We start from the raw sequence: 21359 nt of genomic DNA on the forward strand, positions 1-21359 counted from the left end.
TCATTTCATAAGAAAAAAATTAGAAAAAATATATTAATTCAGGAAAACTTGGCTTATTAGGCAAATCGGGCCTTGAATAGTAGGCCAAAAAGTGAGTTCTGGCTACTAGGTACGACATATATATATATATATATATATATATATATATATATATATATATATATATATATATATATATATATATATATATATATATAAAATATATATATATATAATATATATATATATGTCGTACCTAATAGCCAGAACGCACTTCTCAGCCTACTATTCAAGGTCCGATTTGCCTAATAAGCCAAGTTTTCATGAATTAATGTTTTTTCGTCTACCTAACCTACCTAACCTAACCTAACCTAGCTTTTTTTGGCTACCTAACCTAACCTTACCTATAAATATAGGTTAGGTTAGGTTAGGTAGGGTTGGTTAGGTTCGGTCATATATCTACGTTAATTTTAACTCCAATAAAAAAAAATTGACCTCATACATAGAGAAAAGGGTTGCTTTATCATTTCATAAGAAAAAAATTATAGTAAATATATTAATTCAGGAAAACTTGGCTTATTAGGCAAATCGGGCCTTGAATAGTAGGCTGAGAAGTGAGTTCTGGCTACTAGGTACGACATATATATATATATATATATATATATATATATATATATATATATATATATATATATATATATATATATATATATATATATATATATATATATACATATATACATATATACATATATACATATATACATACATACATACATACATACATACACACACAATGGGGCCTCGACTTATGATGCTAATCCGTTCCCAGAGACGGATCGTAAGTCGAAATATCGTATGTCGAAGCGATTTTTCCCATAAGAAATAAAGGGAATTGAATTAATTCATTACCCACCCTCCAAAATATTAACATACAAATACATTTTATACTGAATACAATGTTTTTTTCTAACTATAATACAGTACCAAAGTGTCTCATGAAAGCTGCGCAAACACTGTGCGCCAACAGGCAACACCACCACCACTCCCTACCCAGGGCCAGACAGAGAGCCCGATAATCCCCGTTGAACCCCAAGGACGAGGTTAATGACAAGCGACACCAACCTCAACGAGAGTGAAGTCCTGAACGTCCCAAGGAAGAAAGCCCCTGAATACACAGGGGTAATTCTCCCCATGCCCTGGGAACCCCCAACACAGGCCCCCAGGGCAGAACCCACATCCGCGCCCACCGCCCCTCAAGAAAAGGCAGAGTCCATGGGAAAAGCCTCGAAGAAGGGGGGAGGGGTTTCTGCTGAGAGAACCCCAGAAGCATCAGCAGGATGATTGGGATCAACTTCCTCCATACCTGCATCGATTGGGGCAGCCGCCTTAGCTGCCAAAGCCGCATCCCGAGCTCAGCCCTGCCCTGACTCAGAAACCCTCAGACGTTTGGGAACCAAGAACAGGGGAGGAGGAGCAGAAAAGACCACGCCCACTGGGGAAAGGAATCAGGGGAGTGGGTAAAACCAAGGTCAAAGCGACCAGCATCCTCAATTCAGGGTCCCTAAAAGCAAAACGGGACAGCTCCGGGGCATTCGACCAGGCCACAAACCAGGCAAGTTGCAACACCAAAAACCTAAACTGCATCGCAGCCGCTACTTGACCCATAAGTTCCTATGAAGATGAACGGGTAAGCTGGAGAACCAGTGGGGAACAAGTTCCACATGACCTCAGGTCATAGGTGTCCCCGACTTAACAAGTAGCATGATGGAGGCAGAACAATTGATCGTCACCCTGAGACAAGGGCAACAAACAACCTTCAAACTCGCACAAAGTGAGAGGTAACTCCGAAGACATATTTATAGCCCCAAGGGGTTTACCAAGCCTTGCAGGAGTAGTAATCTCAACAGGAAGCCCAGGCACTGGCGTAGCTAAGCCTATTGAACTCCGTCTAATACCAGGTAAATGGACCCCAAAAAGCTGTGCGTGCAACCTCGAGGGGCCCAGAGGAGGGCCACCAAACACAACCTAGGCCAACATAATCAGAAGCTAGGCGAACGTAATCAGAAGCTAGGCAGACCTCCTCTAGGAAATAACAGAAAACTAGAAACCCTCGAAATTACACCACAACAACCAGAGGCCAGAGAGAGAGACACGGCCGCCGAGATTATGAAAGCTGCGCAAACACTGTGCGCCAACAGCCAACACCTTAAGGGGCCTCGTAGCCTGGTGGATAGCGCGCAGGACTCGTAATTCTGTGGCGCGGGTTCGATTCCCGCACGAGGCAGAAACAAATGGGCAAAGTTTCTTTCACCCTGAATGCCCCTGTTACCTAGCAGTAAATAGGTACCTGGGTGTTAGTCAGCTGTCACGGGCTGCTTCCTGGGGGTGGAGGCCTGGTCGAGGACCGGGCCGCGGGGACACTAAAAAAAAGCCCCGAAATCATCTCAAGATAACCTCAAGATAACACCACCACTATTCCCTACCCAGGGTCAGACAGAGAGCCCGATAATCCCCGTTGAACCCCAAGGACGAGGTTAATGACAAGCGACACCAATCTCAACGGGAGTGAAGTCCTGAACGTCCCAAGGAAGAAAGCCCCTGAATACACACGGGTAGTACCTACAGGGCGCCAAGGGAAGGTAACCCTAAATGCATGCAGCCCGAGTACGCTATAACACCTGGCCAATGCCCCAACACACCGCAGGCACACCATACAAGGTAAAATCCTGACAGGAGAATGAGGCCAGCGATAATGTTTGCTCTATAAGACATCAGTCGACAAACTGCCGGTGTCAGCGCTTGGCTGCCTGGGAAATGCCCCCTTCCCTGAAAGGGGGAAAGGTTGGGGGGTGAAGGTTGTCACTAACGAGTGGGCACAATGGTTGAATGGATGTTTATGTGTTTGTTGTTTTCTCTTGGGGGGAGTTTTTGGGCTCTGTCGGTCTTGGGTTGCAATGTTTTACCAGTTGGGGGTTTGTAATGGTCCTCCTACCTTTCTGGGTGATACCCCCAGTCGATGGCAGACATGACTACACCCTCAGAAAGTGGAGTGTTTATAACCCATTGCTCCCTTCACCTCTTTGAGGGAACCAGGTGCTGACTCGTAGTTCCCGGTAGGCTCAAAACTCCAATTAACTGATGCTCTAGACTAATATAATGGATATCAGACCGTTAGCTTCAAGGAGCCGATACATCAGGCTGCAAGCAGCTGTGTCGAACAGCCTGGTTAACCAGTCCAGCATCCAGGAGGCCTGGTTGTGGACCGGGCCGCGGGGATGTTGAGCCCCAAAATCATCGCAAGGTAACCGCAAGGTAGCATTGTCATTCAACAGGATTATAACATTGTCACAGCCTTGTCAGGGGTGATATTTATCCAGAAAGCTTTGCACTTCTCCCATTTTGCACACATTTTTTTATTAGAAAATTAGATTTAAGTATACCAAACTCAGTAACATGAGCAGACACATGGGTACCACTTATATATTTAGCTACGAGTTTTTTCATCTCTATCGTGGGGTCTAACCATTTTTCTTTTTGTTTGGCTCTTATCACTAACTTTCTTAGGTGACATGATGACTTATTTTTAATATTCTTAGTGCAAATATCTAAAATATCCTAGAGAAAAGTGTAGTGGGTTGTGTACTGAACTACAGTTATGGTGAGACTGACAGTTCACAGATGTGTGTTTACGTAAGAATGCTGAGCAAACTGATATATAATGAACACGAACACAACATCCGAATGCCGAAAAGTACAAATTGGCAGTGATCCAAATGCCAAAAAATATGAATTGGGAGTGGTCTGAACACCAAGGTTCCACTGAACATAAATTTATTGATAGAGAGCTACATTATAATGTTCCCAGGAACCCAAGAGTTAACATGTGTCTACTATATAAATTTATATAGTATATATTAAGTAAACCAGACAGCAGGGGAAAATAAAGAGTAGAAGGATAAAAGTAATAACACTATTGCAAACTGCTCCACAACTGACATTTGAACTATAACCACTTTAATATTGGGAAGTTGGTCACAACAGTATTTCAAAATGACCAGCATTCATGTATAATCCCAGTGAAAAACATGACAAATCCAAAATTGGAAGTTTTAACACTACTACAACATGACAAATATTCAAGACAAAATTTTAATGAACAAAGATCACTCTCTGAATTTATATAAATAAACATTTTTACTGAAAATGTTGATATGCAGTACAGTATCTCCCATTACCCAAAAGTCTTTCATCAATATCACATACACCAGTATATCAAAACACAACATCTATCTTATTTGGTCTGCCATCATTGTCTCTACCCTGAGCAAACTAACGAAGGATGCATCATCACATATGGCCACTTGATTATATGTATATAACATTTCTGTACAATATTCTTGGTCACTTTGGCAACAGCATCGGAAATAAATTGATTTAATTTGTCTGGCACCTTTCATATACAGTATGCTTTTCAAAGGAAGCATTGCCACCTTAAGCACACGAAAACACATTCATTAGAATAACGATAATTTCTTATGTGATATTCCAATTTATATAAAATTGACATTCACAAATACATTTTATATTGGTATTAAATTTTGCCTCATACCACCAAACACATATTCCTACTGGCACCTTACAAATTAAAAGGTTTTCAATTATTTAATGTACATTGAAGTGGCTGTATATTTGCTGTCATGTGAAATTGCTAACATATGCATTTAAATACAGTATAAAAATACTTAAATTATATTAACACTACAGCTGAAGAAAATGGAATACAGAGTATGTTAACTCAGAACCAGGTAATATCTGAAATGCATTTCATATGTAAAAATACATTAAATTTAATAAAAGTTGTTTCTGTGAATGAAATTTCAAACATCAATACTGTACATTAACAAATTAGCCACTATTTGTGCATATTATAGCAGCTTAACACTTACCAATGACAACAATTTTAATAAATTGTAATGGCAAATACAGCTGTATTTTCTACATAACTAAAAAATATCACGAAGTAAAATAATTAAATATTCTAAAACAATTAACTAATTATGTTCTACTTCCCTTATCAATTTCGGCATAAGATGGAAAATCTGCTATGTCTACCACTTCCTCCATTTTATAGGAAGGATATAGGCCATTTTGTCGAGTACGGCGATTAACACCCTTGGAGTAACCATCCCAGTGGTTACCTGCAATGCCCACTATGTCACCAGGCTTGAGGGCCATCTCGTCAGATCTGCTGGAAAACAGAGAATGAGTCTATGAACTGAATTATTAATTGTAATTTTAGCCCTACATAATTCCAAATTTAGTTATCCATAAACATGAAGTGCAAGAAACCAAAATGTTAGGTAATGTTTTTATTGTAATATTGATACCTAATAACCATTTTGAATTGGGGGGGAAAAAAAACCAGCGTTGAATGTAATGAAACGCCATTTTCTGGGTGAGCCCCGGAGGCTCCCTGGAGCTTATCGGGCTAATGTATGTTATGTTAGACCGGGACATTAGCTAAGGAGTTCAGACCTACCAGGGACCAGCGCCAGAACCTGGCCCCTTCAGAGAGGGTTCAGGGAGCAATGGCCCTGGAAAACCCCATATGGTTGGGGGTTTTCCTTATCTGCCATCGACCGGGGTTAGGCACCCAGAAAGGTAGGCGTAACAAAACAAACCCCACATGGTAAGAAACTACAACAAAAACCGAACAGAGAGGTAGAAAACTCCCTACAATCCCAAGGAAACAAGCAAACAAGCAAACATCACACTTTACTGCCGCGCCGATCGTCCGCGCAGCCCTCCCCACCCCGGGAGGGGGAGGGGGGAGCCCCGGACCTACCGCGCCGGCTGCCAAGCTCCAGTTCGGAAGCTAAGCTTCAACCAACGCGAAAAAACCACCGACCGGTGGGAGGGAGGGTTTCCAGGGAGCCTCCGGGGCTCACCCAGAAAATGGCGTTTCATTACATTCAACGCTGGTTTTCTGTGGGGAGCCCCTACGGCTCCCTGGAGCTTCATACCCAAAGAGAAGGAAAAGAAAGGGCTAACCCGGGAGGCGGCCGCCACAAACTCTGCAACGCAAAGCCAAGACAACCGGTCGCAAACCTGCGACCCAAGGCAACAAGAACGCCCAAGAACAGACGCACATATGGATGGGCGGCCAAAAACCTGTGCGACCCACAATTCCCTGCGCCCGAAATGAGCCCGAGACGTCACCAACACAGCAGCAATTGCTGCAAACGTCTGAACAGCACGGGCGCAAAGACAGACCGCAGGAAGAAGGAAAACACTGCGGACGACCCGGGAGACCCGAGCCCTGAAAACAGGGAACGAAGGAACCGGATCAACCACAGCGCATCCCCAGGCACGGTACGCCGGCAACAGCAAAAAGCACAACTGGACAACACAGGACGCACCCCCTGGCCAAACCAAACAAGTGCCAATACCCCAAGAACCCCTCCGGAAAGCAGCCGTCTCGACCGTCACCAGGACAGAGAAAGGCTGCACACCAATAAAGCTACCACCAGTACCAAAGAGGAGGAAACTGAAACCGAAGGGGCTACCACAAACTGAGGGGAAGAGAAGAAGGCACCCTGAACAAGGACCAGGATGGCTCAGGCGACTCATGAGCAGGCCGGAGGGGAAACAAAACGCGAGAAAACGTAATAAACGTCATACAGTCTCCAAGACGAAGCTCGCAGGTGGGACACCGTCAACAAAGCCACCTGAACACCATAGAGATGGCGATACCTGCGTCAAAATACCAGACGCGAAGAGCCAAAGAGAAGGCCGAACCAGTCACGGACAGGACCGATTCGGCCTGCTGAAAGAGGCGAAGCCTCAGGAAAAACGCCCCGGGTACGGACACCTATCAAGCAGCGTCTGAAAAGAAGGCCGGGCCGGCCACCGTGGAACCATAAGGACTGTTCTCGTGGGAATGGGCTGCAACCGAGCCAGAACCCGAAGCAACAGCTGGACCGGGAGAAGAGGTACAGGTACCCCCCACCTCGACCAGGCCTGCCGAAAGCCTCCACCGTGAAGTCCTCGCAGGTGGGAAGGGCGCCACAAAACGGGCGACGCCTAGACCACGCCGACCCGAAGACGTCCATGGCCAGGAGTCCATAAGCCCAACAGAGCCAACAAAACGAATCGGCGACGACTGGCCAACCCACGAAGAGGAATGAACCGAGACAGCTGTCCACCAGGACGCAGGACACACCCCGGACACGAACCACACGGTTAACCAAACCCCCTGTGGTTCCGGCAAGAACCACCAGAGAACAGTCCAAACAGAGCTGAATGGTAGAGTACCTAGTGACCCAAACCCTCCGAAGCGCAAACCAGACAGCCATGAACACCTGAACCGGGCTGTGAGCCCGACGGACAGACAGACTCCATCAACCTCGGCCGACCTGGTGAGCACTGGTCACAAAGCCCCAGCCGAGAGACGACCCGTCCGTGAACACATCGAGCGAAGGCTCGGGGAGCTGCCAAGGCACGGAACCCCGAAAACCCCAAAGAGGAAGCTGGTGACGCAGCACCAACACCAAAACCCCAGAGGAACCCAAGGAATGCAAGAGGCGGAAGTGGAGTCTCCGTAGGAACCAACCGACGCCGGAGCCAAACCCGACTCCGCGGGCAGACAAGCACGCCGAAGTGCAAACTCCCGCACAACCGCCCAAGCAACCGCTGAGCAACCCGGGACCCCCTCCTGAACAGCCAAAGGCGGGACCACAGCCACAGTAACACTTCTGGAGGGAAGACAATGAGGGGCCCAAGAGCCTGAAACAAGGCCCAGGTCCGAACCCGGGACGGAAACAGAAGGTAAAACCTCCAGATCACCAGGAAACCAAACCCAGCGATCTGGAAAGAACCATCCCCTGGCGAGCAGACAAGCGGACTGACTGGGAGCCCACTCCAGCCAGTCGTCGAGGTAGGCCAGACACCGAATCTCAGACGCAGACAGGGCACTAAGATCCGGTAAAGATGCAAAGAGTATACAAAGTGCCCTTCACAAAATAGGGAATGCAATAAAAACAGCAAACCTGAAGCCCCACCACCAAAGCATTGTATGACAATCATATTAAGAAATTATGACATGACAATCATTATATGACAATATGACAATTATAATCAAAGCATTATATGACAAAGAGTGCTGGGAAGACGGGACACCACGAGAGTAGCTCTCATCCTGTAACTACACTTAGGTAAGTACACATAGGTAATTACCAACCGTGCTAGCCCCAGAAAAACTGGAGAGGAACGTGCCAAGAAGTAACCTGGAGGTCCAGGTCCACCATCCATGCACCCGGCCCTAACAGAATCCGAACAGGAGACAACAGTCCTCCGAGCAGGGCAGAGGATCCAGGGCGCAGACGGAAGTAGTCCAGAAGAACTGCAGACGGGAAAAGCTCATGACTGCAAAGAGCAGACGGGAAGCCCAGAAGGATGGGGCGGATCGACCTCGCCCCACGCACCCACGAATAGGAAATGACGAAGCGCAGGGAAGAAGCCCACCCCACCAGCTCTGAACCCCCCCCAAGGGGGAGAAGCCGTCCTCCGACGCCAGCAGAGGCCGGAAGACAACCCAAAGCGCCCACCAACAGCGGGACCAAGCGAGAGGCAAGAGAGCAAGCTGCTCCCCCAGCGCCCAGTCAACAGAGAAGGGAACAGAACCCCTTCAGAAAGAAAAAGTACACTACCGAAGTCATGAGGAGAGACTACGGGAATGAAACCACACTTCGCTGGAAGAGGAAGTTTGGGGAGACCTGATCACCACATACAAGATACCCAAGGGAATCGACAGGGTTGAGAAGGACAGGCTATGTAACACAAGGGGCACATGCACTAGGGGACACAGGTGGAAACTGAGTACCCAAAAGAGCCACAGATAGAATTAAAGTTTTTTTTTTTTTTTTTTTTTTTTTTTTTTTTTGATTGTCAGAATGGGAACGGGAAAGCACTAAGTAATGTGGCGACTCCTCACACAAGTAACGAGGCTGACCCCCATACAATGTCACATGTAGACATGACAGAGCCCAAGAGGCACAGGAATGTAATAGTGAAAGTATTGGAAAAACTAATCAAAACTAAATGGGTAGAACACCTAGAGAGAAATGATATAATATCAGACAGACAGTATGGTTTTCGATCTGGAAGATCCTGTGTATCGAATTTACTCAGTTTCTATGATCGAGCCACAGAGATATTACAGGAAAGAGATGGTTGGGTTGACTGCATCTATCTGGACCTAAAAAAGGCTTTCGACAGAGTTCCACATAAGAGGTTGTTCTGGAAACTGGAAAATATTGGAGGGGTGACAGGTAAGCTTCTATCATGGATGAAAAATTTTCTGACTGATAGAAAAATGAGGGCAGTAATCAGAGGCAATGTATCAGAATGGAGAAATGTCACAAGTGGAGTACCACAGGGTTCAGTTCTTGCACCAGTGATGTTTATTGTGTACATAAATGATCTACCAGTTGGTATACAGAATTATATGAACATGTTTGCTGATGATGCTAAGATAATAGGAAGGATAAGAAATTTAGATGACTGTCATGCCCTTCAAGAAGACCTGGACAAAATAAGTATATGGAGCACCACTTGGCAAATGGAATTTAATGTTAATAAATGTCATGTTATGGAATGTGGAATAGGAGAACATAGACCCCACACAACCTATATATTATGTGAGAAATCTTTAAAGAATTCTGATAAAGAAAGAGATCTAGGAGTGGTTCTAGATAGAAAACTATCACCTGAGGACCACATAAAGAATATTGTGCAAGGAGCCTATGCTATGCTTTCTAACTTCAGAATTGCATTTAAATACATGGATGGCGATATACTAAAGAAATTGTTCATGACTTTTGTTAGGCCAAAGCTAGAATATGCAGCTGTTGTGTGGTGCCCATATCTTAAGAAGCACATCAACAAACTGGAAAAGGTGCAAAGACATGCTACTAAGTGGCTCCCAGAACTGAAGGGCAAGAGCTACGAGGAGAGGTTAGAAGCATTAAATATGCCAAAACTAGAAGACAGAAGAAAAAGAGGTGATATGATCACTACATACAAAATAGTTACAGGAATTGATAAAATCGACAGGGAAGACTTCCTGAGACCTGGAATTTCAAGAACAAGAGGTCATAGATTTAAACTAGCTAAACACAGATGCCGAAGAAACATAAGAAAATTCACCTTCGCAAATAGAGTGGTAGACGGTTGGAACAAGTTAAGTGAGAAGGTGGTGGAGGCCAAGACCGTCAGTAGTTTCAAAGCGTTATATGACAAAGAGTGCTGGGAAGACGGGACACCACGAGCGTAGCTCTCATCCTGTAACTACACTTAGGTAATTACACTTAGGTAATTACCTGTTGACGGACAGTTGAGAGGCAGGACCAAGGAGCCAGAGCTCAACCCCCACAAGCACAACTAGGTGAGGACATATATCGTAAAAGCACAAGCCGCCGACTAGTGGCAAAGAGCACTACGCCGGCCAGGCAAAGAAGGCACAAAACTGCATCAAAAGGCCCACCTCGACAGCAAAACCACAAAGTCCCAGCACAACCACAACATGTGCCAAGACCCAAAAAGCTCAGTCTGCAAGCCAGGAAGACCCCGGAACCCCAAAAGGCAGAACCGGGTCACACGAGGAAACAAAGTCCCCTGAACCCACAAAAGGGGGCCCAAGAGGAAGAAACCTCCAGAACGAAACCAAGGAACCCAAAGGAACCCAGAATCGAACCAGGGGGAGCCCAAACCACCACATTTGCCGGCGGAGAACACCACTAAAAGGCAAAGCACAGACCCCAGCAGAACGCCCTGGGAAAACGGTCCCAACAGACCAAAAACCGAGGGGCAAGGTGTGGGAGCAAGCATATCAGCCAGGGGCACTGAGCCTAAACCCAGAGGCTCAGACCCAAAATCAACACCCAAACGTTCCCAGAGGAACAGGCAACGGCAAGAAAACACCAGAAAAACAAAGAAACGACAACAGGAGAACAAAAACCCTGCAAATTTTTTGAAAACTCACCAGAGACGCTCGCTCGCACACCCAGACGCATGTAAACAAACCGCAACGCCGCCCTGGTGGCCATGCCGTGAAACCGGCAGACGAAAATGGCCGCCAGCAGGGGCTGTGACTGACGCTTAATACACAAAAACACGCCAGCAAATGTGGGAAGCTAGCAGACTGGAAGGGCGAAAAACGACGCCCAACAGCAGAAAACCCCCTGAAGGGGCAAAACCGCCCCAGAACTGCTAGCAGGCAACCCCCACAGCCCCGGGAACCAACAACAGAGGCCCCGGGGCAGAGCCGTCCTCCAAGCCCTCCGCCCTTAAAGAAAAACAAGAGCCCATGGGAAAGGCAACAAGAAAGGGCCGCTGGTAAGACCCAGAAGCCTTGGCAGGAGGCACAGGCTCAAACCTCCGTCCCCAACCCGAACGGGGCATCCCCCGAAAACCGCCCGAGTCTCTGCCGCAACTGAACCCCGCCCCGACCCCGAAACCCGCAGACGGTCCGGAGCCGGGAACATGGAGAGAAAGGGGCGAGCAGCACCTAACCAAACGGGGCGGCCACGGGGCATTCGAGTGGGAAACCAACCTAGCATGTTGCAGCAACCTAACCTAGCTTGCAACACGGATGCCGCCTGTACTCTGAACAGTAATAACATCAGGAGAGTACTGGAGAACAAGCAGAGAATCACTCGCAAGACTCCGGGTCAAGGTGTCAGTGACCCAACAGGCAGCATGACGGAGGTAAAAATGGCGACTGTCACCCGGAGACAAGGGAACAGCAACCAACGATCCCGTTCAAGACGGGTTGGAACCCGGAAGACACATTCAATGGTCCCCCGAGCCCAGACAGGGGTTTCCAGGGCCCGTAGGGTAACAACTACGGGAAGCCCGGGCAAGGTGTTGCTAACCGGTTAAGAAACCCAAACATAACAAGAGGGTAGATTATAGCACTGAAAACCCCTGAGACGTGTACAAGCATGGGGGCCTAGCAGAGGGCCGCCAAACACTACCAGTGGAACTATAACCACCTTAGGCAAACCCCCACCAGGCAAGAAATTGAAAAACAAAAGAAAAACCTCGCAAAAGTACACCGTCTCCAGAGGCAACAGAAACCGGCCGCCGCTTAGGTGGCAGGCTGCGCAACACCTTGACGCCCTAACCAGCACAATACCAATCCCTACCCAGGGCCAAACAAGGGCCCCAAGCCCCAGCTGGCCCCAAGGGCGAGGCAAATGCCGAGCAGCAAGAACCTCTACGGGAATGGTTCCCGAACGCCCCAGGGAAGATAACCCTGTTACGCAAGGGCAGTACTCACAGGGCGCTTAGGGAAGTCAGCCACTAAGCACATGCAGCCCCGGCACTGATGAAGTACTCCTGGCCACCGCACACCACAACACACGGCAGTGAACGCCACACAAGGCAAACACCGCCTAGGAAACTGAGGCCAGAGAAGCGTCAATCCCGGTTGACATTAGCGAACGAACTGGAGCTTGGCAGCCGGCGCGGTAGGTCCGGGGCTCCCCCCTCCCCCTCCCGGGGTGGGGAGAGCTGTGCGGACGATCGGCGCGGCAGTAAAGTGTGATGTTTGCTTGTTTGCTTGTTTCCTTGGGATTGTAGGGAGTTTTCTACCTCTCTGTTCGGTTTTTGTTGTAGTTTCTTACCATGTGGGGTTTGTTTTGTTACGCCTACCTTTCTGGGTGCTGTGACGGAGTTCCCCCCCTTATAATTCTCCCACGCCTGCAGTAAGAGTCATGTCTGCTTTTCCCAAGCGTTCTCTACGTTGCAGGCTACAATTTGATATATGGGAGAGAGTGAAGTGTTCTCGGAGACCTGAGAAATTTGTGAAATAGTAATATTTTGGCCTGTGGTATAGGCCCTTTAGGGAGCCAAGATGGCGCTTACCTCTCTGATCTCCCGCCAAAACCGTGTGACGTCAGTGGCACCGGATTGGTCACCGACAGCAATGTGGCACCGGGAGCCAATGAAAACTTCCCTTAGCGAAAGTGACGTCACGATGGAAGGGGGTCCGGGCCGCGCGCCACTCTGGCGCCATCAGTCAGATACGACACGTCATAGAGGTCGGACGTGCGACGAGTGGTCCTGTCTGTCGGACAGCTGTTTCCCACTACCGTGGATTTACGCGTCACCTGAATTCCGCCAGTACTCTGAGAAGTCTTCCCTAGTTCATGTGTTGAACCAGAAGAGGGAATTGACGGTTATTTGAGCAACAAGTGCTCCAGTCAGGTACTGTGCCAGTAGCAGTGAAGCCGTGCAGTGACGTATATTGACGTCTGTGGCAATTCACCAGTTTGTGACAGCGTAGTGGCTGACAGAGCCACTGGGTAGCTGAGGAAGAGAGGACTATTTGGGGAAACCGAACGACTGTAGCTGAGACGTAGGCGACAGCCGTTGCTGGGAGAAGACGACGGCCAGGAGACCGACTCCAACCTTCAAGAAGTCAAGGAGGAGGACGGACCTGCAGTGAGGAGGCACGGAGACGACGCGCTAAACGGTGGGACGACGAGAGGCTCTGGTAGGACACGACGACGTGTAGTGTGGGGGCGTTCCCGACACGAGGACCAGGAGCTACATCTCGACTCTCATCGGAGGATAGGGTGAAGTAGGTGGTTCTAGTTCCCTCCCCATTCCCCTTTAGTTAGCTATATTATTTGGCTATATTATCGAGCCTGAAGATTTTATATGTCGTGAGCAAGTCTCACCTATGTCACGGTAAAGCACCAGTGTGCTAGACAGTACTATCAAGAGTACTTGTAATATTCATGTTGATTATTGGTGTGTACAGACACCAGGAACCAGTGATAAATTTACTGTGTTGTGTATATCTTTCTATAGATTTTGATATGAACATATAGTGGTAAATTATATGTAATATTATGCCAGTATTTGGAGGTTAGGCTATGTGCCCAGAAACTATTTATTTTCCATGTATTGATGATTGATTTATATACCATATATATGTCTATGTTCATTCAGTGAATAATCATTTGTGAGTACAGTGAATTATTGCGTTATCGCCCACGAGAGAAAGTACTGAAAACTCCAGTGTTAATATTTCATAATATATTGTTGGATAAATAACAATGTGAAGCCATTACAGTGAATCATTATAGCATTGATTGTAGAAAAGACTGTTTGAGCCTGAGTACAGTGTAACTGAGTAATACGGTTTATTTGTGCCAATATCGAGTGTGCGAGTTTCTAGTAATATTGGAAATTTTAAAGAAACAGCGCGCGTGAATCTAGAAAACAAGCCAAGTTCGCGCGGAGAGGCCATTGCGATCAGCTGTTCTTGACACTTGATGAGGAGGGGAGAGTGTTGCCCTCTAGTGATCGCATAATATCCGTGGGAATTACCGGCCGAGTCAGGATCAGTTGATTTATTGATTATTGTTTGGCTTTGTGACATCTTTCATACATTTTAAGTAAAACACAAAACTATCTTAGTGTTTTTATCATTCCCTCCATTGATCTTGTGGCTATATTATACTGGTAAACATAGAGTGATAACAATAAGTACCTGCCTGATTCCTGATCTTTGAGTGTGACCTTGCCAAGGCTACCACTGAATACACCAGTCCACTGATGGTGTTATTGGCCACCTTAAACACCAATTGGCGACCTTGTGATTAACCGTAGAGCCCTATTGTTGGGGAGGGCACACGACAGTCGATGTGATCGAGTCGTGTTCTCACTCTTTCTTAATTAGAGGCCGTTAAGATTGACTGGGAGACTCTCCTGGCGTGCAGTGGCGCCGTGAGGATCGAGGGAAGACCCGCAGGGCTACGGTGAGTTACCTTGAGCATAACTATTGCTCACCCCAGAGTAAGGGTAGAGAATAATAGAGAGGTGAAACCCCCCAACATTGGCGACCTTGCCAGGATATAGATCGGAGTAAAGGTTGCAGTGGTACTTGGCAGTGGTGTTAGAGATCAGGTGCAGGTTAACACTCGTAGCACAAGATGGAGGATGATAAAGTAACCAGGTTTATTGACTCTAGAGACGAACAGGTGCTGGAAGAGTGCACCAAGGCACAGTTACAGGCTATAGCGGATCATTTTGGAATAAAGCTGAAATCTGCCCGAGTTGGTGAAAGAAGACTAGAGATAATGGCTCAGCTAAAGGCTCGAGACGAAGCTTTGGGGGAGGAACGGCCCCAAACACCTGCCAGTGAGGGTGAACACTTGAGTATTGGTGGAAGCAGCAGGGGATCCAGCGGCAGCAGGCACAGCATTAAGCTGGAAATAATGAAGCTGCAGCTAGAGGCACAGCAGCGCAAAGAAGAGCGAGAGGCACAGCAGCGCAAAGAAGAGCGAGAGGCTCAGCAGCGCAGAGAAGAGCGAGAAGCAGAAGCGCAGCTGAGGAGAGAAGAGGCACAGATGAAGCGTGAGGAGCGAGAAGCACAGATGCAGCGTGAGGAACGAGAAGCACAGTTACGCAGGGAAGAACGAGAGCAAGAAGTTAGGCTGAGACAAATGGAAATAGAAGCCAACCAGGAGGTGGAGCTGAAGCGAGCTGAACTGGGACTAGGTGCCCCTGCCCCGCCACAGGAAGACCGACGAGTGAGGGAACGAGACCTGCCGGTCTTTGTGCCTAGTGAAGCCGAAAGTTTCTTCGATCACTTTGAGAGAGTTGCTGCTATGAAGAGGTGGCCGAGGGCGGAGTGGGCGGAGTTGGTCCAAGGGAGGCTCACAGGGGAAGCTCGCCAAGCCTTCACTATGCTCGACTTCCAAGAATGCACTAACTACGATGCGGTAAAACGAGCTGTGCTCCGTTCCTTTAAGCTCACGCCAGAGTGTTACAGAAAGAGGTTTAGAGAATGTACCCGGTTGCCAGGAAAATCGTATGCGGAGACGGCGAGGGACATTGAAAGAAAGCTCCTTAAGTGGCTGGACTCTGAAGAAGCAAGGTCGGTCGAAGAGGTCAAGGAACTAATGGCCATGGAAAAGTTTATGTCCGTGCTCTCTCCTGAGATCAGGATGAGGGTAAAGGAGGCGGACATAAAGGACCTGAGGGCCGCAGCCGACCGGGCCGACATGCTAGAAGAAGCCCTACGCCCACGCCGAGAGGGACAGAACCAATCACCCGCATACGTCGGAAACGATAGGAGTTATAGAAGGACGGATAGATGGAGGACAGGAACGAGTTCTCCCAAATCCCACATATCAAGTTGGAACACCCGAGGAACAAAAGGTGTTGTAGAGCCGATAGAGGAGAACTCAGCTGAGAGCTCGGGAACTGTTACTGCAGGGAAAGAAACGACAAGTGAGGCGGGAAAGACACAGGGTGTGACGGTCTCTGGAGGCAGTGCTAAGACGAGCGGTGGCGGATGGTCTCCGCCGAGGGGCCGCTGCTACAACTGCGGAATATTCGGACACGTCGCGCGGGAATGCAGACGCCCTAAGCAGCGGGGACACGTCGCTTTAGTGATGTTCGAGGACCAGAGGGCCGAGGGAGTGCGGGATGAACCCGTGCTAAATGGGGAGAAGAAAGTTCACCCATTCATGTGTCAAGGAACCGTAAGGATGGGGGTCGCAGACCCCATCCCCGTGAAGATGCTAAGAGACACCGGGGCTGACTTTACCCTGGTAAGTGAAACCCTGTTCCCCGAGGGTTACGAAAGTACCAGTGTGGGGGTGGCTAGTGTGACCACTGTGGGAGGCCCAGTGAGGATGCCCCTACACCAGGTAACTTTAAGTTCCGATTATGGCTGCCAGACCCTAGAGGTGGGAGTCTGTACATCAATGCCCAAGATGGAGGCGCAGGTCATCTTGGGGAATGACGCGTGTGGAGGGTATGTCCTTCCGCATCTCGTGAAAGGCGAAGAGTGCCCAGAACAACACGAGGAGACAGGCGAAGATTTGAACGCCTGTGGGGACGAGAAGGGAATCGCACCGGTGGCGATCCCAGTTTGTACTGTGACACCGAGACAACGCGAAGAACCAGGAGGTTGTGGATCTGATGGGGCTGAGGAGTCGACTGACAGCCTGGGAACAGATCACCTCTGCATAGGACCCAGAGAACGAGTGGAGGGCGAAGGTAGCCCGAATGGTGAGTTGCAGGTGACACTCACCGGTTCTCCAGGGGTAAACCGCGCTCGTCTCGGAGAGTTACAGCAGGAGGAGTTCCCCGAATTGGTTAGTAAGGCCGAAGGAGGACGTGTGGGTCCTGAGAAGGCTTACTTTCCATTTATCTATATTATATATGCCATGCTATCCATGCTGAAGGAACGATGGACACCAGGAGCGACCGTGGGAACGGTGATTAAATATGTCCAGAAGTTCAAAGAACGTCTCACTCGAGCGAAGGGACTGGCTAGGAAACTCCTGAAGAAGGCGCAACGTAAGATGTCGAAGTGGTACGACAGGAGAGCTGCGCAGAGGGATTTTCAGATCGGATCCCAAGTATTGGTTGTGCTGCCAGGTAAAGGTAGAGTGACCAGGTCGCGGTTCAAGAGACCATACCGAGTGCTGCGACGGTTGGGTCCAGTGTCATACGAGATTGGGAAGCCGGATGGACCCCGGAAGAAACAGGTGTGTCGCATGGACCGCCTGAGACCTTTCTTCACTGTGGAAGGTAGAGCCGCCAAGCAGGACGGAACGATGTCCCGAGAAACCCAGCGGACGACGGGTCTGAGTGTACCGAGGGACCGAGAACTCCCGGAGGAGGAAAGTAAGTGGTCCAGGGCGGACGGCACCAGTCTCACCCGCACTGAGAGTCTGACAAGGATCAAGCACATCAAAGGGAAGGACGACGTAGTAGCGGACGCCCTATCCCGCATACACTAACGAGACATGACTCTTATTTTAAGGGGAGGGGTATGTGACGGAGTTCCCCCCCTTATAATTCTCCCACGCCTGCAGTAAGAGTCATGTCTGCTTTTCCCAAGCGTTCTCTACGTTGCAGGCTACAATTTGATATATGGGAGAGAGTGAAGTGTTCTCGGAGACCCGAGAAATTTGTGAAATAGTAATATTTTGGCCTGTGGTATAGGCCCTTTAGGGAGCCAAGATGGCGCTTACCTCTCTGATCTCCCGCCAAAACCGTGTGACGTCAGTGGCACCGGATTGGTCACCGACAGCAATGTGGCACCGGGAGCCAATGAAAACTTCCCTTAGCGAAAGTGACGTCACGATGGAAGGGGGTCCGGGCCGCGCGCCACTCTGGCGCCATCAGTCAGATACGACACGTCATAGAGGTCGGACGTGCGACGAGTGGTCCTGTCTGTCGGACAGCTGTTTCCCACTACCGTGGATTTACGCGTCACCTGAATTCCGCCAGTACTCTGAGAAGTCTTCCCTAGTTCATGTGTTGAACCAGAAGAGGGAATTGACGGTTATTTGAGCAACAAGTGCTCCAGTCAGGTACTGTGCCAGTAGCAGTGAAGCCGTGCAGTGACGTATATTGACGTCTGTGGCAATTCACCAGTTTGTGACAGCGTAGTGGCTGACAGAGCCACTGGGTAGCTGAGGAAGAGAGGACTATTTGGGGAAACCGAACGACTGTAGCTGAGACGTAGGCGACAGCCGTTGCTGGGAGAAGACGACGGCCAGGAGACCGACTCCAACCTTCAAGAAGTCAAGGAGGAGGACGGACCTGCAGTGAGGAGGCACGGAGACGACGCGCTAAACGGTGGGACGACGAGAGGCTCTGGTAGGACACGACGACGTGTAGTGTGGGGGCGTTCCCGACACGAGGACCAGGAGCTACATCTCGACTCTCATCGGAGGATAGGGTGAAGTAGGTGGTTCTAGTTCCCTCCCCATTCCCCTTTAGTTAGCTATATTATTTGGCTATATTATCGAGCCTGAAGATTTTATATGTCGTGAGCAAGTCTCACCTATGTCACGGTAAAGCACCAGTGTGCTAGACAGTACTATCAAGAGTACTTGTAATATTCATGTTGATTATTGGTGTGTACAGACACCAGGAACCAGTGATAAATTTACTGTGTTGTGTATATCTTTCTATAGATTTTGATATGAACATATAGTGGTAAATTATATGTAATATTATGCCAGTATTTGGAGGTTAGGCTATGTGCCCAGAAACTATTTATTTTCCATGTATTGATGATTGATTTATATACCATATATATGTCTATGTTCATTCAGTGAATAATCATTTGTGAGTACAGTGAATTATTGCGTTATCGCCCACGAGAGAAAGTACTGAAAACTCCAGTGTTAATATTTCATAATATATTGTTGGATAAATAACAATGTGAAGCCATTACAGTGAATCATTATAGCATTGATTGTAGAAAAGACTGTTTGAGCCTGAGTACAGTGTAACTGAGTAATACGGTTTATTTGTGCCAATATCGAGTGTGCGAGTTTCTAGTAATATTGGAAATTTTAAAGAAACAGCGCGCGTGAATCTAGAAAACAAGCCAAGTTCGCGCGGAGAGGCCATTGCGATCAGCTGTTCTTGACACTTGATGAGGAGGGGAGAGTGTTGCCCTCTAGTGATCGCATAATATCCGTGGGAATTACCGGCCGAGTCAGGATCAGTTGATTTATTGATTATTGTTTGGCTTTGTGACATCTTTCATACATTTTAAGTAAAACACAAAACTATCTTAGTGTTTTTATCATTCCCTCCATTGATCTTGTGGCTATATTATACTGGTAAACATAGAGTGATAACAATAAGTACCTGCCTGATTCCTGATCTTTGAGTGTGACCTTGCCAAGGCTACCACTGAATACACCAGTCCACTGATGGTGTTATTGGCCACCTTAAACACCAATTGGCGACCTTGTGATTAACCGTAGAGCCCTATTGTTGGGGAGGGCACACGACAGTCGATGTGATCGAGTCGTGTTCTCACTCTTTCTTAATTAGAGGCCGTTAAGATTGACTGGGAGACTCTCCTGGCGTGCAGTGGCGCCGTGAGGATCGAGGGAAGACCCGCAGGGCTACGGTGAGTTACCTTGAGCATAACTATTGCTCACCCCAGAGTAAGGGTAGAGAATAATAGAGAGGTGAAACCCCCAACAGTGCCTAACCCCGGTCGATGGCAGATAAGGAAAACCCCCAACCATATGGGGTTTTCCAGGGCCATTGCTCCCTGAAACCTCTCTGAAGGGGCCAGGTTCTGGCGCTGGTCCCTGGTAGGTCTGAACTCCTTAGCTAATGTCCCGGTCTAACATAACATACATTAGCCCGATAAGCTCCAGGGAGCCGTAGGGGCTCCCCACAGAAAACAGCGTTAAATGTAATGAAACGCCGTTTTCTGGGTGAGACCCGGAGGCTCCCCAGAGCTTATCCAGGCTGATATGCTAATGTCAGACTTTGGCATCAGTCATGTGTATGGAGTTCTATGGGCCTACTGGGGACCACGAGCCAGAACCTGGCCCCCTCAGAGAGGCAAGGGGAGCAATGGCCTATAGAAACCCCCATGTGGTTGGAAGAATTCTATGTCTGCCATCGACCGGGTCAGGCACCCAGAAAGGTAAGCGTCCCAAAACAAACCCTTATTCTGGTGAAAATTGCTACCACAAGCCGAACAAGTGGATAGAACTCCCCTAAAAGAAACGATCATGACATCACACGTCGCTGCACCACTGTCTGTGAGCTCCCCCCCTCCCCAGGAGGGCGAAGGGGGAGCCCCAGACCTACCGTGCCAGCTATCCACCATCAGTTCTGAGGCTGGATGTCAAAAAACGCAAAAAAAAATGCTGACTGGAGGGAGGGAGGGATGCCGGGGAGCCTCCAGGTCTCACTCAGAAAGTGGCATTTCATTACATTCAATGCTGGTTTTCTGGGGGCGGAGCCCATTTGGCTCCTTGGAGCTAACTACCCACAGAGGAAATAAGAGGGACGTACCCAGGAGGAGGTCGCCGCACACTCCTAACTCAAAGTCGAGACAACTGGCTGCAACCGCCAACCCAAGGTGACACAGGCCCCGAATGGGCCCGGGAACGACCACGAGATATCGAGCAGCCAGGCCCCTGTACGACCGCCAAAAGCCCCGTGCCCGAATGTCAGCTAGGACATGCCGCCAAGACGGCAGCAAGAGCAGCAAAACCACAAACGTCATGGGCACGGGGTTAGAACGCAGGCTGGCTAGACTCAATAACACGGTGGACGACCTGGGAGACCCCTCACCTGCGAACAGGACAGGACCGAAAACCAAGAATAAGCACAGAAGAGGACCAACAAGCCCTAGAAAGGACCGGATGGAAGCCACACCGAAAGACGACAGACAGTCCAATAATACGGGAAGTAGCGAAAAACCTTCCCGAGCCGTCAAGAACACACAGAAGCAGGCACAAATCACAAAGGCTCATAAAGGCACAGTCGCACCCGAGACCAAAAGTCATGCAGAA

At 48.5% G+C, this 21359-nt stretch overlaps 1 protein-coding gene across 3 annotated transcripts in view; it reads right to left on the reverse strand.

The window, feature by feature from the left end:
- Window positions 1-915: 915 nt before the first annotated feature.
- FucT6 (alpha-(1,6)-fucosyltransferase 8) overlaps window positions 916-21359 on the reverse strand; it is a 209462-nt gene continuing 189018 nt past the window's right edge. The window contains exons 11-12 of one of the 3 annotated variants that reach the window (XM_069300843.1): window positions 2450-5227; window positions 916-2187 (exon numbers count right to left, since the gene is read on the reverse strand). In XM_069300843.1, coding sequence (XP_069156944.1) covers window positions 5038-5227 — 190 coding nt within the window. In that variant the 3' untranslated portion in view covers window positions 916-2187; window positions 2450-5037. Of the gene's footprint in view, window positions 5231-21359 lie in introns of all 3 variants that reach the window. The other 2 variants (XM_069300842.1, XM_045725926.2) reach the window with 2 other exon arrangements.

This window comes from Procambarus clarkii, chromosome 44 (genome assembly GCF_040958095.1).
Source record: "Procambarus clarkii isolate CNS0578487 chromosome 44, FALCON_Pclarkii_2.0, whole genome shotgun sequence".
Classification (NCBI taxonomy): domain Eukaryota; kingdom Metazoa; phylum Arthropoda; class Malacostraca; order Decapoda; family Cambaridae; genus Procambarus; species Procambarus clarkii.